This window comes from Magallana gigas, chromosome 9 (genome assembly GCF_963853765.1).
Source record: "Magallana gigas chromosome 9, xbMagGiga1.1, whole genome shotgun sequence".
NCBI lineage: Eukaryota > Metazoa > Mollusca > Bivalvia > Ostreida > Ostreidae > Magallana > Magallana gigas.
Genome location: NC_088861.1, coordinates 20,352,258 through 20,370,583, shown reverse-complemented (window position 1 = coordinate 20,370,583; position 18,326 = coordinate 20,352,258). Strand labels below are relative to the sequence as shown.

Here is an 18,326-nt window from a genome sequence, read left to right as displayed (position 1 = left end):
CGAAGTTTGACAAAGGAATATATAGAGTAAATCTTTAAAAATCTTCTTCTCAGAAACTAATCAGCCAGGAAAGCTAACACTTGTGTGAAAGCATCATCAGGTAGTGTAGATTCATAGTTGTAAAAATCATGACCCCCGGGTGTAGGGTGGGGCCACAATGGGGGGTCGAAGTTTTACATGGGAATATATAGAGTAAATATTTAAAAATCTTCTCCTCAGAAACTAATAAGCCAGGAAAGCTGACACTTGTGTGAAAGCATCCTCGGGTAGTGTAGATTCAAAGTTGTGAAAATCATGACCCCCGGGGGTAGGGTGGGGCCACAATAGGGGGTCGAAGTTTTGCATAGGAAAATATAGAGTAAATCTTTAAAAATCTTCTTCTCAGAAACTAATCAGCCAGGAAAGCTGAAACATGTGTGGAAGCATCCTCAGGTAGTGTAGATTCAAAGTTGTGAAAATCATGATCCCTGGGGGTAGGGTGAGGCCACATTCGGGGGGGGGGGTGTTAAAGTTTTACATAGGAATATATAGAGAAAATCTTTAAAAATCTTCTTCTCAGAAACTAATCAGCCAGGAAAGCTGAAAGAATGTGGGCGCTTAAGATGTAGATTCGGCAGGAATCTGGGCGCACAAGGAGAGTGAAAATTTCATCAATTAATTTTGAATATTTTTCGAATTATAACCATTATTTGGTTTCTGTTGGATGTGGAATGAGTGGAAAAATATTTGAAATGCAAAAGGTTTTATTATAATATGGGTCTAAATATAGCAACACGATGCAATTCATGCAAAATCCTACTTATTTACAACTGTTTTTAAATGATTTTGTTGTCTCTGGGTCTTCTCTCCACAAATTTGAAACGTGTAAAGGTAACATATTTCAACATTAAAAATGTCGCTTTTTAAAAAAAGATTGAGAGATGACCCAGATATGACTAATTATGTACTTTTCAAATTATTTTTTGAAGGATAAAAAACAAAGTCCATTGATATGACAGTGTTGTTTCAAACAGTACTTTATAGAGCATAATTATTTTGACAAGTCTCCGTGGCTCAGTGGTTTCGTCCTGGATTTAGTGAATACATACATTCAGTGTTTTGGGTTCAAATCCAACTAGAGGTCTTTTTAAATAAAGTAAAACTTTTTTGTTTTAAATGTATGTTATTATAACATGATGTTGAATTATAATATACCGGTATATTTTAATTTGTTGTTATTGATTTCTAGATCTGCTGTATGAACACTATAAAAATTCTTTTCTTATTACTAGTTTTTTAGGATAACACAATATAACTTCATTAAAATATTTTTTCATTAACATTTCCAACTAGTTATCGGTTTACCACTCATTGCCATTTTTTGAAAGCTTTGTGAGTTTTTTAATAACCGGAATAGCCATGTACTTCGACTCTCAACATAATATGTTTTTGTTGAAACCTGTACATAGCCTTTCGAGGTTATAGACATTTAAATCCCAATTGATTCGTGTCGAGGATTCCTGCAAACTTACAATCTCACCCCTGCGAATGTTATTGTCATTTAAATTTTAGACCACGTGATTTTATTTGACCCTACAGTTTCGCAGTAAAAATCATGCCTCGTGTTTATAGTCTATTTCATAGAAAATAGTTACATGTACTTGTAAGCAAATATAAAATCTAGAGGTTTATTAATTTTAAACTTTATCTTCATTATGTTGGATAAAATGTGTTCTAGAAATAAATGCGACAATACAAAAAATAGTTTTTGTCTGATGTTGCAACAATTAACATGCTTGTAGAGATCCCCCCTGAGGATTAATTTTCGATCCGCGCCTGACCTAGTAATAGCATCAATAGTGAAACACACTATACTATTTTATGCAGAACGTCCCTTGAAAATGGCTCAATATACTTAGTTTTTATGCAAAACAGACACCCATTATTTTTCTAAAAACATGGTATTGCACACCACAAGCATCAAACATGGCTTTGATTTTTTTAAGCAACCCAATGTTTATATTGTCAACCACTCTACACGTGGCTGTACACGAACGATAACTCTGTTCTGAATGTTATCGTTTAATGTAAATAAGCGCTAGATGGTGAAATAAGACATACATCTGAAAAGGTTTTCACGTTTTAACATATATCCATGTAGGATATGTTATAATAACGACCAGTACTTACGTATTTTGAGAATATTATCCAAACACTTATACTTCTGCTCGAACAAATCTCTGTGAAGTCTCGTGAACTTTCATTCGAGCACCTCTGGATTTATTACATACTTAGCAACGATAAAGAAAACATCCCGAACACATTCGCAGGGGTGAATCTTGTGCGCTCATTTCTTTGTGTGGAAGCATCCTCAGGCAGTGTAGATTCAAAGTTGTGAAAATCATGATCCCTGGGGGTAGGGTGGGGCACGATGGGGGGGGGGGGGGGTCGAAGTTTTACATAGGAATATATAGAGTTAATATTTAAAAATCTTCTCCTCAGAAACTAATAAGCCAGGAAAGCTGAAACTTGTGTGGAAGTATCCTCAGGTAGTGTAGATTCAAAGTTGCGAAAATCATGATCCATGGGGGTAGGGTGAGGCCACATTGGGGGGGGGGGGGTGTTAAAGTTTTACATAGGAATATATAGAGTAAATCTTTAAGAATCTTCTTCTCAGAAACTAATCAGCAAGATGATTCTTTGTAATTGTTAAGACTTTAGCTCCAGGACAATTCTTTGGCCTCACAAGAAGGTTCAGAGTTTGATGTAGCTAAATATCCCATATATAAACAATTGTAAAGGGTCATTTTGAGAACTGCAATACTCAACATGTGATATGACTATAAAATTGAAGCAGGCAGCTATTATTTTATTAGAATCTTTTTGCATTACTGTATTGAGTTATTGCCCTTGATTTATTGATTCTTGATTATTTTAATTAATACATCCACTGTTATCCAATTATTGTGATGATTATTTTTTTACAATAATAAATATTCAATGTATATAAGTTGTTCTGCATAAGTATTTTTGGGTTAGGACGGATTAGTTTGTTTATTTTTGATTTCCAATTTTTAGATACTATGAATTATTTTAGGCCGGCACATATATAGGGACAGTGTCTATTGTGTTACTTTGGGCGACTGTTTGGGGTTAAACTTGAACAGGTTGGGATAGATTGAGTGTATGGACATCCCTGCTCTATCTAAATTCGTGTTTTCTAACCTATGATACAGAGTATGCGGTAATTCCTGCCCTGTATCGCATTAATACAAGAGTGTGGTCATCCCTGCTAGTAATGGTGGTGGTTGCAGCGGAGCACTAGTGTGTGGTCATCCCTGCTGGTGTTCTGGCCTTTCTAGCGCAGTGTGCGGCACTCCCTGCTTGCGTTAAAGTTGGTACCTGTTGAGTTACGTAGGTGTGCGGTCATCCCTGCCTGCGTAACGTTGAGTCCCTATATATGTGCAGGAGCGGTCTGCTTTTGTAAATATTGGCAATCATCCTGTTAGAAAAGGGACTTATGATTATAAACATAAGAATATCCAGGGGGAAAATGGATTTTATTTATACAGGATCTACATGTATTATTGTACATTGTCCAGATTGTTTGTATTATGACTCCATTAAGCTGACTTTATCATACCTTTTGTTCCTCAGGTGAGCGATGTGGCCCATGGGCCTCTTGTTTAAAAGCAGTGTAACGGATAGAAAACCAGTGGGTTCCGACAATGATTTAAGTGAAAATACGCCGGTTTGGAAATTTAATTTTCCCATGTATTACCATATATGTATAAGCTCCTCCCAGGAAACTAACTGACCAATCTTGACTTAATTTTGTAGAGGAAAGGAATAAGAGATGGAAATGTTTTACTCCCTTCGTCAAAAAGGCTATCAATTTAAATTAATACCGTATGAATGGACAGTCTTAAATACAATCATGTTTTTATTCTTCTAAATATCAAACGAAAGACAGGATTAAATGATATGATGAGAAACTGAAATGTTTTACATTGATTAATGGGGTCTAAATCATGGGTAAAGGGTATTATAATTGATTATATATTAAAAGCATGTTTAAAGTTAGTATTTACAATTTTGTTTTAAAGTAACGCATATTCATATTCTTATTTTTAAACACATTTTTTAAGACACGCGAGGTTTTATGATGTAAATATTAAAAAAAATGAAATGGCTTCACAACCAGAACAAAGTCGGTATCTTTTTGCTGGTTACTTTGGAAAATGTGAAATGTAGCCGAACTAACCTTTATGTATATATTACCATTCACTAATTGCTAATTTTTTCTGCTCTTTTGTTTGCAACGTGATTTATAATTCTACAATTTTGAAAACTATGCCATATAAAACAATATATACGATTCACTTACCTATAAAACATCTTCCACTATTTATTTTATATTTTTGCAATAAAGATTTACCTGTGTACCATATTATTTCTTCGAACAATAAAACAAGGGTATTTAAAAAATAAAAAACAAAACAAAAAAAACCTTACACATCTTTTGTGATGAGCTGACTTATTTCTTAAATATAAGCTTGTTCTTCTAATCAATTAACAAGTTAAAAAAGTCGTATATCAAATGCTCTTAGGTTGGTTATTCATTTTTATTTTTCAGTTGCTACTTTTATGAATAAAATTTTATTGATTTATTTATCTAGTTATTTCCTATATCATTAGTCATCTTATGAATTGATTAAATGTTTTGAAGAATAATGATTTTACCCGCGAACCTTTTGAAAAAATTTTGTTAGTGAATTTAAAAAGAAGTACAGAATTCAACGTAATTTTTAACCATTTTGATGAAGAAATATTTGAGTGAGTGTGTATTTTTAAACGACGTTTTTACTTTTAAATGACCGGGCTCGGAAACAACAAAGGCCCCTACCTTTCAGTATCATCTACTACCACTGTGAAAATACGTGGTCATCTTTAGAATTTGAGATTCGGGTCCCTACTTATAGAACACTATTCAATCATTATACATGTAATGGGGTTTAAACATCGGGTCCTGAGACATCGAGGGCCCCTATCGTGAGGGCTGAAATTTTCAGAGTCATCTACAAGTGGTGAAATACTGCCACTGTGAACAAACCTGTATGGTGATATGGTCATCTCTAGTTTATGAGATATTGGACCCTAAAGAATATGCACTATTAATAATCATTATAATAGGATTTTAATCATCGGGCTCTGAAATATCGGAAACAAAATTTCTCTAAAACAGATGTTTAGCCTGGATAAAATTTGCACAAACAGACAGACAGGCTGATATATTTATCAAAAAAATCTTAAAACATTTTCATTTACAATTTCAGAACGGAGAATTATGCATATGACTGTATATCTTGTAAAACCAAGTACTTTATTAACTGATTTACCTAAATAAAGTTCTATGTGTGATTCCATTACACACATGTTCAATTTTCAGCATTGTCTATAAAAATAATAAATCGGCAAGACGAAACTTAACCTGTACAGATGAGTGCAGATATATGCAACATGGGAGTGTAGAAACATTGATTTTAATTCTTACTGGATTTCCATAAATATTTTTTTATTTAATGCGAACCAAAAACGTGAGGGAGAAACCCTACTATGCGGGAAAAGCTACTATATAGAAGCTTCCCCCCCCCCCCCCCGGGGGAAAAGGTTACTATTATGGATGTCAACGAGTACCCGGTTAACCGGGTACTCGATCGAACGTCCGAGTATCGAATACTAAAATCGGTACTCGGTTACTCGAATGTATATTTTTTAATATTTCTAAGTTTATTTAATAATGCATTAAAACATCGGTTTTAAAACTTAAAATGTCCATTGCACTTGTACATACAGAAATCAGGATTGCTTACGCCTCTGAATATGCTAAATGACCGTTATCGCCTGTGGCAGTGTTTATGTAGTAATTATCGTGACCAAGCACCTTTTACCTAGCTTTTCTCACCTTTGGCTGTCTTCTGCCCTTATTTTTCGCTTACTTTAATGATTTGTTTTCACTGAAAATCGTTTATATAGTCTATTATATAAATTAGATAGCACACAGTAGAGAAATTGAACAGACCTTAAATGCCGCCACCGACTTCAAAGGTCTGGAAATATTTTAAAAGAAATGAAGATTCAAAAAACGTAAAATGTCAGCTGTGCGAAGTAAACAGAAACACACTTACGGGGGAAACCTCCCATTAGATCATGTTGTTTTATTTGTACAAAAGTGACCAAGGTTTTACAGTTATCAATGTACTTGTTCATATTTATTTACACTTTTACCGAGTACCTGGGTACTCGATCGGAAAAACGTCCGAGTAACAGAGTACTAAAAATTGACCGATTTGACATTCCTAGTTACTATATATTAGGTTTTCCGGGGGGGGGGGGGGAAGCTTCTATGGGGGAAAACTACTATACAACACCGGTACTGTAAATTGTGGGTTTTTTCCTGTAGATTCAAGAAACTATTTGTTTTTTGTTTCCATTATATGTATATTTTTATTTTATTTTATACTTTCTTTTCTAACAATCTTGCTTAATTGGTTTCAACGTTAATTTGACATTTACACGTATAATCCAGACGATAACACAGGATACAGCGACGGTCACTAATGAATAAATATGAAACGTTTATTCACCTTAATTTTTACCGGATTAAAACTAAAAATGGCGTTTTAAGTGTTAAAAAAACTAAACCGATGATATAAAAAAAAACTGATCTTCATAAACATCGTATTTGTATTCGAATAAGTCGAATATTTCTGTTTAAATCTGGTAATTGTACAGCATATTTAAAAGAGATGTTATTCAGTACATGTTCATGATTTTGCAGTCGAGTGACTTTTAAGAAGTTAGGACAAGAGATTGCAACACCCTTCGACCGATTAACTGAATAATTTAGTAAAAAATACATTGTGACATACCATGTTCTCTTTTTTTTGTTTTTTTTAAATAAGCATGTTAACGAGAATAATACATGAACTTTATTTTCCATCACGAGCAGATAGACTTGAATTAACTTTCCTGATCAGGGATAGGCATGCAGCAATTTGATAGTAATAGTTTTCATTCAACTTTTCACACAAAAAGTGATTATCTAAGGTCAATTAAAGTTTGGCTTTGGTAGGATTTAGATTGTGGTTTTCACATATTTTAAGTACATGTATAATTATAATTTCTGATATCTATTATATGGTTGTCCCCTATATAGACAAATGCATAATTTTGCCACCTAATGTTATTTTTGGCATTAAATATAAAAGGTGTAAATATTCACACTGTACATATATTTATACAGAATGTATTAGGAAATACATTTAAGTGTAATCAGTCCAAAACTAATGCATTTTTGTGCGCCGTAAGTCTTTTATCCCAGACTACAAACCTGCAGCTATGTTCTTTGAAATGCAATTGTATTGCTGCCTTTTTGAAAGTTTTTTGTCGTTACTTTTATTTATAGAGGAATTCCAGTAACACAGTTATATCATGATTTTTGACAATAACATGTTCCTCCATTTTTGTTTAACACCACTCCAGTCTATTTCATTTGCGTATTCGCCGTCATACGCCAGTTATGTGAGCGGCGCATTCCGGCATCTGCCAATATTAAACAAATAAAGCCCGCCATACTTGAAACATATTGCCTGTTGATTTGCTTTTTGATGATGCTATTTAATGAAATCCATTATACTATATCGATGATCTGTTTAAATGTTGTTTTTGTTATACAAAGAATTTTGATTTGTAACATTTTAGACCTTGGCTGAAACTCCATCATTTCAAAGTCGTCTGCAAAAAACAACAAAAGATGAGGTATCCATTTTATGTTGCGATTTATTGCCACTTTTATTACGTTTTTTAATGATTTATTTAACAAAAGTAATTTTGTGTTTTAAATTTATGTAATATTTCTAAATACATGTAACTGCATTTGAGATTTTTTTTGTAAAGTTTAATTGAATTTAAAAAAATTTTTTTTTTCTATACTTAAAGTTTCTTATGCCCCAAAGGTTTGGATATTTTTTTTTGCTTCACTCATTCTACAAAGGCATAAATATTATGGTTAGATGCAAAAGAGTGTAACTTCTTGTTTTACCGGTTATATTTTAGAGTCCTATTTGGATAAATCTCCTCTGCAACATCCTTGGCAGAATAAAAGCGGAGAACACTGGAGCTCCTGATATGCTTGAGAATTTAGAAAAATTTCATTATGAGTTCAACAAGACGTAAGGAAAAATCTTATTTTCATAATTGCGAGTTTAAATTTGAGATTGGTCAATGGCATTGACAAAGTAATAAACTTTACTTAAATATCATTTTACGCGTGACGAAATAACGGAAAGCCGATTGTGTCACATCGCCAACCTTAACAACAGTTATTGTATCTCCTTCGACATTTTAAATATAAAACTCATGTTAAATGTTGACATAAAAATCACAAGAGTTTTCATATATTTCTACATGAAAACAATAGATAGAAAGAATATAGCGAAGACCTATGTTGTGGACGTCATATTCTAAGATCAAAAATGCATCAACTTACAAATCTTATCATCTTTGGCCTAAACGTATCAAATACCCGTAAACTGGAAATTTTACCGTAGATAAACATCTAGCAGATTTGTGCATGCTTTGCTTTGCCAAAAAAAAAATTCCTAAAAATTAATCAACATTAAAAAAAGGTAAATAAAAAGTTTGCCGAAGGCTGGTCTATATTCCATTCTACAGTGTATCTACATCTTAACATATGTCCGTAAGTAGTAGTCATTTAAAAAAAAACTTTTATGAAAACAGGTACTTACCCCCTAGCTATAATCAGCGTGTGGAGAAGGGCTTCACTCACAATCGGTTTCTACGATTGTCTGGCAGCCTCATGTATATATACATGCACATGTATACTGATGACACTGCATGCATGCTTGATGTATTCATACATGTGATATGTACCGGCGTTACGCAAAATGTAGCATTATTTTTTTTTTACCCCAATCACAGTGAAAATTGTACAGTATTTTGAATTTCTCGCTAAATGCCACCCTTTTACTCTAATTCTCGTTCGCTCGACACTGGAAAACATCACCGGCGTTTGACATGTGACCCTCCGATACTTGTGTAGTGTCCACAAACCGTTGCATGTGAAGGGGTCAACTGCTAATTGGGATAATTATCTCGCTGTAAGTCCGTATCAAGATACCCCTTTAGGAAGTTTTGTTGCATTTGCTGCTGTTATTTAGCGGTGTTAATGTATATATCAGTAATTTGAACAGGATAGAAATCGCAGACAACAACTCTCATATGATACTAAATAAAGTAGATGAACATATACGATTTGTGAGAAAATTAGAGGCTGCAGTAATATACGGGATTATCAACTTTGTCTAAACCAAATGAATCAGATTTCAGTATTTAACATAGAAGTATAATAATACAAATTATGACATTGTAGTTCTTAAAACATTTATGCTAAGTTATTTGACATTTAATGATAGAAAAGTTACTGTGGCCCACTTTTGAATAAAGATATGCATGTATTGAGGTTGCAAAGAAAAGAAACTAACAAAGTTTAACGATCATAGACCTAATAAATCACAGTAATAAATTAGACTTGAAATAAATATAGAGGGGTGAAACATGTTCATTTTGACCTTGATGTTTGGATATGAAGATATCAATTTTCATTTAGTAATATCAATAATTGTAGCATTATTTCCCTTACATTATTTTTTTTTTTATTGAACTTTGAACCCCCTATTTAGACCATAATTTTGTCCGGGGGTCTGTTTGTATAATTAAGAATCCACACTATCTACTCACTGAATGTCCTAATTTTAAAGAAAACCAAACTGCTTTTATATAAGAATGACGTGAATTCTATGACGAACCGTACGCACATAGTTTACGCGCATGTAACAATTCTTTGTGTTACCCGTTGCCAAGTGTGTTGCTTACGCTGAGAGTAATAGAACGGATATGATATGACAATCTGGGATTTATGTGCTGGGGTGTCGAATGATGAAGAAGTCGAATGATGCGAATTCCAGATTTCGGTCTATTCCTTTCGTAATGTTACTTAACTTCTTGAACATATTTTTTGTTAACATGTACGGTGATTGACTGGCTTTTTGGAATAGCAACTTGAACTACGGGAGCTTTACTATTAGAGAAAATTGCGTATAATACTGTCTTTATACTTTGGCATTGTTTTGCTATAACAGAGCGTTGTGCCTTTTTTGCCTCAACTATGTTATTAATTATCATCTGAGCTTAATTCCAATGAGTCTATCCATGTTTCATCACCTGAAACAATTTCCGATAAACGTTAACGTTTAAGTTTAAGGCGTTTAAGGCAACTTCGAGTTAAATGACTGTCGATATTATGATCAATTTAAAAATTCTTTATTTTATAAAAACAGTGCTGAATATTAATATCAAGTGAATGTGTTTGCCGTAATATTATTTGTCCTCTTCGGAATCAAGTGGATCTTCGAAGCTGCCGTGCCATGGTATAAATAGATAACTTTTTTACCTTTACAAAAAATCAAAGAGTGTAAAACTACCCCGAAGTTCATTTGTTTGTTTTATACAATAATTCGATCAGCAATTAGTTCATGTTTATTAGTTTTACTGCTAAAATCGTATTGTTAATCGCATAAAATAAATATTGTCATTATTTTTTGGAAACCCCCTTGCCTTTATCCATTTCAATGAAAGTACTACGTATTTTTTATTTAAAGCTACGAAGCACGGAATTCTTGCAGCACTTTTCAAGTAGTTTAGGTCATTTGCTTTTGATATTTGCCTAATTCAGCTTTCATAAATTAGGTGTTGTGTTACACTTTTGCCTTTTTTATACACACTGACAGAGGAAAGGTCGGTCAAGCCACATAAATGTCTATCTGCTTACCTTATAACACTCACTAATAAAACAAAATATCCATGACCGTATTATCCTGATTATATCCAAACGGACATTTATCTAAATCTTGTGCACCAGTATTAAATAAGTCATATTTCGGCATTGTTTACACTGCATTCCGATGATTTGTCTCCCCGACATTTATTATCTCTACTTAACATGCATGTGACGTCGTCAATGATAAATATACGCAATACAAAGAAATCGAAGATATATTCAGTTAGAAGAGTGTCTAGTGACATTTTACGCCTGTAGTTTCAATAATTTAAACCAGATATAATGTTAGAATTGACATGTTTTTATTAAAATATGACACCACGCTGCTTATTGTGACGTCATATCGATTAGAGAAATTTTTACTCAATCAATTGCTGAGAGTTGCCTCATCATATACGCGTATCCATCTTGCACTAACCTTTCGGAGGCCAAGATGTTTCTTTAAAATTGTAAATACTGTCCCCGATGAAATGCCTACTAAATATGAGTTTTGTTTAATGGTTAATCGACCATCATTAGTAATGATATCGATTATTTTTTGCAAGTATTGTATCCGCTGAAGCCGTACGAGGTGCTCCAGGACGTTGCTTATCCTTAAAGGGGCATAGTCACGATTTTTGTCAAATTCTATTTTTCTATCTTTATTATTTACAATGCTTTAGAAATGCATTTCTAATGATCAAATGAAATTTGAGAGTCGGTCGTTAAGTTTTAAGCAAGATACAGAGCTCACAAATCTGTGTCCTGTAAACATGGCTCGTGCCCTGTTTTTGTTTACATAGGTTCAATATACTAATTAAAAACCTTTTTAAAGCTGATTTTTATATCTTCTTATACATCTTAAGCAAAGATAAACAGTTCCTAGCGTTTAACACATTCATTTTAAGTCTAAATTGAAATTTTCACTTCAACATTCAAAATGTAAACAAAAGCTTTGCTTACATGTCAAAGAATTGTAAGCTCTATAACTCACTTATAACTCAACTGACAAATGACACTCAAGTGACACTCAAATTTTGTTTGCTTATTAAGAATGCCTCACGGAAGCATTGTACATGTAATTATTTGTAATTATTTAAATCGGAAAAATTATTTTTGACAAAAACGTGACCATGCCCCTTTAATGTCTGTTTGGCCATTTTGGAATTTGCGGCAAATTTGTCTTAATGACATACACTTCTTTTCATACACATCACACAATTCTTTTCTTTTGAGTCTTTACCTAGTTTTGATGTAGCCTCTATTTTCAGCCTTATTGGATAATGACTGATCAGTCATATTTTCATACAGTGTCTCGAGTAGGGGTTATATATTAGCGTCTCAAAGGAGTATTTGATGATGAAACGTAGTCAGAGAAACGGCCATAAATAGAATATGAACCAAATCATGCGTGAAAAGAAATTCAAATGTCAATTAAACGCTGTATTTTAAGGAATCTGATTAGCGACATTATTTATTGAATGTCCGTCGTATACTCGAGTTGTTATCGCCACATTTCCTCAAAGCGTTTCAATCATTCAGTTATCATTTAACTGCACTGATTGATCGATAAGAAGAAGAAAAAAATACTCCAATACACAACAATATTTCATAAAATTTTAGATATACAGCATATTGTGTTTATTTTTACAGCAATACAGAGTATAGAGATTTTCAACAAGAAGATACGTTGTCCTTTCTTAACAGTGTTTTGAACGGACTGCATGTTTCGTTTGAAAACACGGAACTTGGTAAAAAGATTGGTAAGTCATGTAGACACATCATGTAAATAAACAAAAATTATATATTATTGACAGTTTGAGTAAAACCCCCAAGAATAATATCAACATAAATAATTACTGTCTATTTTCCATATATTCAAAACAAGTGGAATTTTACGCCAATAATGGGATATGTTGTCAAGCACACTTAACAAATCCGAATGTTTAGAAATGTGATTCAGGTATTAAGGACTCTCTATTCATCATATTGTATATCATATATCTGAAAACTATTTTGCTACGTCTAAACACATACGACAGTCCTAATTGATATTAATTTATTTTTTTTTATAGCTTTTAACCCCCCCCCCCCAAGGTTTATAAATTAAACATTATATTCGTACATAACTTCCAGTTTCATTATATAGACGTTGCGCGAAAATAATGAATCTTTTGAATACAAATTGATTATTCTACTCAGTGATATAACAAATTGTAAATACTCTAACAAATGTTTTGAAACCTTTGCTTTTATAATGCTTATTTTGCATAGGAGACTCTTGTGAATTTAGTGATCCAACATCAATATTCAAAGGGGCCTTTGAAACAACCTACAGGTGTCTTAAATGCAATGAGGCAAGTTTCTTTAATCTATTTCTTTAATTCGTCAAACGTTATCGATTGATACGATCTTTTGATTCATTGTAATGAATTATCTATACTTATAAATTAAGGCATTTTGCAAATAAACTACAAAATGCCTGCACTAGAGTACATGCTTACACCTTTGATATTTCAACACCTGCATGATGATGTCCGTAAGGTACTGTGGAATCATTAGATTTCGTGGTGGCTCAATTTTCGTGGAATTCGTTGGCATCTCTTACATATGTATCCACAAATTAACATCCCCACGAATGAATAAATTAGGGCTCTAAAGTCATAATCCTTTTGTATGTATACGAAAATACACGAAATTACGTCCCCATGAACCTGTAAAATGCAAGCAATGCACGAAAATTGGTCCCCACGAATTTTAATGATTTCACAGTATAATTGAATTATTTTTCGTAAATGTCACTTCCGATTTAATGTGAATAGCACTGCGCAGCCGCGAAATCAATTGAACTGCGAGCAGCCAAAGTAACAAGACATAGTCTTGTTCGCTCTTTGCTTATATAATACTTATTGTGTTTTTTATATTGACGAGGTCAATATAGTTATATACTTTTAATAGTATATAAACGAATTCTGACGTGGTCAGAAATTTTGTTTTCTGAATCAATAGGCCTATTGTGATTTTGACGTGGTCAAAAACTCGTGGTGTTGTACCGAAACCAGGTGCGTCATGGCGGACACTAATATGTCCGTAGAGTCTCACGTAGATGAGAAAGCTGCGAAAGGGAAAAAGAAAGTCTCAAGTAAAGGTGCGTATTCGGAGAAGACGAGCATTACACGTTCTGCTTCGAATTCTGCATCCACAAGTTCTCGTGTGCATAGTGATCATAGCAGCAATGACGGTGGACATGACAGTGCCCGAAACGCAGAGATACTCAGTATATTGAGAACAATTTAAGAGAATCAAAAGAAACAAGATCATAGAATGGCGGAAATCGAGAACATGTGTTGTGACTATCAGTATCATGATGACTATGATGATTACGGCGTTTTTAATGACGACCCGGGAACTTCCGGTGAACAAGACGGCTTCGAGGAAGCGTACATCTGAAGCATCAAGATGTTGATACATGTACTGACAACAGGTATGTCAATGCAGGCAAAAAACTTAAAGTCAAAGAAACGTGTGAAAAACCTATCGATGACGAACTTGCTAATTTAGTGACAGATTGTTCCCGCGAGGGAATCGAAGAAGAACGGTATGGTGAATTACTTAAAGCGATAAATCGCCCTGAAAACTGTCCTGCGTTAGTTACGGTCAAGACAAACCAAATGGTGTGGGATTTTTGAGCCCAATGACTAAGTCTTCTGACAAGAAGATGCAGAATATTCAAACTTCTTTTGTTAAAGGTGCATGTGCACTTACGAAACTTACATATTTACTCGGCAAGTGTGATAGTCCCGAGATATTGGATCCGCTGGGAAATGCAATGGAATAATTGACATTACTTGGATCTGCTAATAGACAGTTGTGTATGTTACGCAGAGAGTCGATAAAACCCGATATGAAAGGTGAATATACTCACCTTTGTAGTCAAAATTTCAAGTACACTGACTATTTGTTTGGTGATGATGTACCAAAGACAGTGAAAGATATTACTGATTGTTCTAAAATTAGTAACAAGATTGGAATTGACTTTAGAGGAGGAGGGTTTTGTGACCGTTCAACTCGAGGTCGAGCAAGAAAACGATTTGTACGAGGTGCTGCAAGGGGTCGTGGACCCTACACAAGTTCATCAGCATACTCATCTGATGCAAAAAAAAAACTATCAACGAAGAGGCCTGCAGAGTCGCCTCCAGAAGTAGTTGAGAAGGTATGTACCTCTAGAAATATTTTTAGAGCAGGTGTACTTAAACATTTTATTTCTGAATGGGAACAGTTAACATTAGACAAAACTATATGGATATTGTGAAAGGTTGTCACTTAGAGTTTGAGAATAATAAAGCTCCTGTACAAATTTCAAAACCTTTTGAACCATGTTTTAGTGCAGCTGAATCATGTGTGATAGACAATGAAGTTAAATTGTTATTAGAAATGATTGTAACGAGGAGTTGTCTGAATATGCTGACTTAAGTGATGGTTTCATTTCCACCATTTTCACTAGACCAAAAAGGATTGGTAGTTATAGTTATATTAAACTTAAAAGAGTTTAACAAAAACATTGGGTATCATCATTTTAAAATGGACACTTTTAAAAGTGCTCTTGAATTAGTAACTCAAGGTTGTTATTTTGCTAGTGCTGACTTCAGTAATGCATACTAAAGTGTGTGTATGGCAGAAGAACACAGAAAGATCTTGAGATTTATTTGGAGAAATAAAGTTTATCAGTATACCTGTCTCGCCCAAGGGTTGGCTAGTGCACCTAGAATTTTTACAAAATTACTGAAACCTGTGTTTGCAACACTAAGAAGATTAGGGCATATCATTATTGGGTATATCGATGACTCGTTACTGTTAGGGAGTTCTGTGCAAGAGTGTTCAGATCATGTCTCTGAAAATTTGGCCCTAGTAAATAGTCGAGGTTTTGTAGTAAATTATGAAAAATCTGTTCTGGCACCAAGTACTAAAATCACTTTCTTAGGAAATGTTATTGATTCTGAATTGATGATAGTTTTTCTTACTGACGAAAGAAAGTTATCTATTTTAGAGGCATGCAAAAAATACAAGAAAAGAACAAAAAAAATAAATTAGGGAAATTGCCAAAGTTATTGGATTGTTAGTGGCTAGCTTCTCGGCAGTAGAATTTGGTCAGTTGTTTAATCGTGACATGGAAAGGGCAAAGACTAATGCACTTGTACACTCACAGTATGACTATGATGCTTCAATGATTATAACAAAAGAAATTCAAATAGAATTAGATTGGTGGATTTCTAACATATCTACAGCAGTAAGAAGATTTGTACATGAACAATATGAAATTATTATTACTTCTGATGCTTCTCATCTTGGATGGAGTGCAGTAATGAATGATTTTAAATCAGGGGGTAGATGGACCATTGAGGAAGCTAGAAATCATATCAACTATTTAGAACTGCTAGCTTGCTTTTTTGGACTTAAATCGTTTTGCTCTGCTGTGACGAAAAAGAATAATAAATTATATATGGATAACACTACAGCTATATCATACATCAATAACATAGGGGGGGGGGGTATTGCCTCATTAAAATGTGACAACTTGCAAAAGAAATCTGGTTCTGGTGTATGAAAAGGGACTTGTGGTTAAGTGCATAGCATATACCTGGTAAAGATAACTTGATAACGGACAATTTGTCGCGCAAATTTGATGATCAGATAGAGTGGATGTTAAGTAAATCTGTGTTCAACAGAATTATGTCAAAATGGGAACAACCTGAGATTGACTTAGTGCCACACGATTTAATAACCAAATTGATATATATTGTTCTTGGCATCCTAACCCAGATGCTCGTTATGTCAATGCATTTAGTTTTTCTTTGACAAATATGTATGGTTATATCAATCCTCCTTTCAGTCTCTTTGGACGTGTGATGAGAAAGATTTGTCAGGACCAGGCAGATTGCGTTCTTGTGGCTCCAGTTTGGCCAATACACCCATGGTTCAAGCGAGTACTAGAGATATTGGAAGATCATCAGTAATTTTACCAGTGACGGTCAATCTGTCGACTCTTCCGGGCACGGATGTTCAGCATCCTCTGTAGGACTCTTTAGTTTTGTTATCATGTCGATTATCCAGTTGCAGTTCCTAAAACAAGGAATTTCTCGCCAAGCAGCCTCGATCCTATTGGCATCATGGAAGTCCGGAACCAAGAAACAATATAAAACATTTTATAGGAGATGGTTTCAGTACTGTGGTGAAAAATCGGTTGATCCATTTTGTACAACGATAGAAACTGCTGTTGAAATTTTAGCATATCTTTTCCACCAAGGTTTAGGTTATAGCGCTATTAATACAGCCGGAGGGGCTTTATCTTCTGTTGGTTTGATTTCTGATGGTTTTTCTGTTGGATGTCATCCATTGGTTATAAGATTTATGAAAGGTGTTTTTAACCTGAGACCATCAAAATCGAGATATGTACATACATGGGATGCATCTATTGTTTAAAGTACGTGAGAAAATTGTCTCCTGTTAAATTTTTGAGTTTAAAAAACTTGACATTGAAGTTAGTTATGTTGATTAGTTTAATTTGTGCAAGTAGAGTACAAACTATTTCATGTATGAAGCTTAATAATATGATAAAAAGGAAGAACAGTTTTGTCTTCACTTTTAGTGACCTTTTGAAAACATGTAGACCTAACAGTAGCACGTCTGACATGGTCTTAACATCTTATCCTCCAGATAGGAGGCTTTGTGTTAACCTTGTTTTATGTGAGTATATATCTCGGACTGCAAGAATAAGAAAGAAATGTGATTCATTGTTCATTAGTTATGTACAGCCTCATAAGGAGGTATCAAGAGACACTATTGCACGTTGGATTAGAACAGTTATGTGTGCAGCTGGAGTTGATACCACTATTTTTAAGGCTCACAGTGTTCGAGCTGCTTCTGTGTCCAAAGCAAAAAGGAACTTTGTTCCTGTTGATGATATTTTGTCAAAAGTAGGATGGTCCAATGTTGAAACCTTCCGAAAGTTTTATGATAAACCTGTTGTCAATAATGACAAGTATTCAAATGCAGTTTTGAAAATGAATTAAAGAGTTTGTTTCATATAGAAATATTTTTGTGTTGTGCTTTGAAGATTCACATTATCTCGGAAGTGACATTTACGAAAAATAATTAGGAAATTAAACAAGACTTACCTTGGGAAAGGCGAAGTTTGATTCCAATTATTGGAGTAAATAAAAGGCACTGTAGAGATAAGGTGCCTCCCTCCCACCCTGCAGGTGGTGTAAGTTAGAGCAAAAATGAACAGAATTATGTATTGAATGTATCTACCCAAAACATTTTTTAACTTTGAAGCAATGATTTCGCGGCTGTGCAGTGCTATTCACCTTATCTCTACAGCGCCTTTTATTTATTCCAATAATTGGAATCAAACTTCGCCTTTACCAAGGTAAGTCTCGTTTTATTT

At 34.0% G+C, this 18,326-nt stretch overlaps 1 protein-coding gene across 1 annotated transcript in view; it reads left to right on the top strand.

Moving 5' to 3' along the window:
• The window catches only part of LOC105343809 (uncharacterized), a 79,081-nt gene that overhangs the window by 48,617 nt on the left and 12,138 nt on the right, over positions 1 to 18,326 (top strand). Inside the window, exons 20-23 of the mRNA XM_066070673.1 lie at positions 7,744 to 7,800; positions 8,098 to 8,213; positions 12,533 to 12,642; positions 13,154 to 13,236. Of these exons, the coding sequence (XP_065926745.1) occupies positions 7,744 to 7,800; positions 8,098 to 8,213; positions 12,533 to 12,642; positions 13,154 to 13,236 (366 nt within the window). The remainder of the gene's footprint in view (positions 1 to 7,743; positions 7,801 to 8,097; positions 8,214 to 12,532; positions 12,643 to 13,153; positions 13,237 to 18,326) is intronic.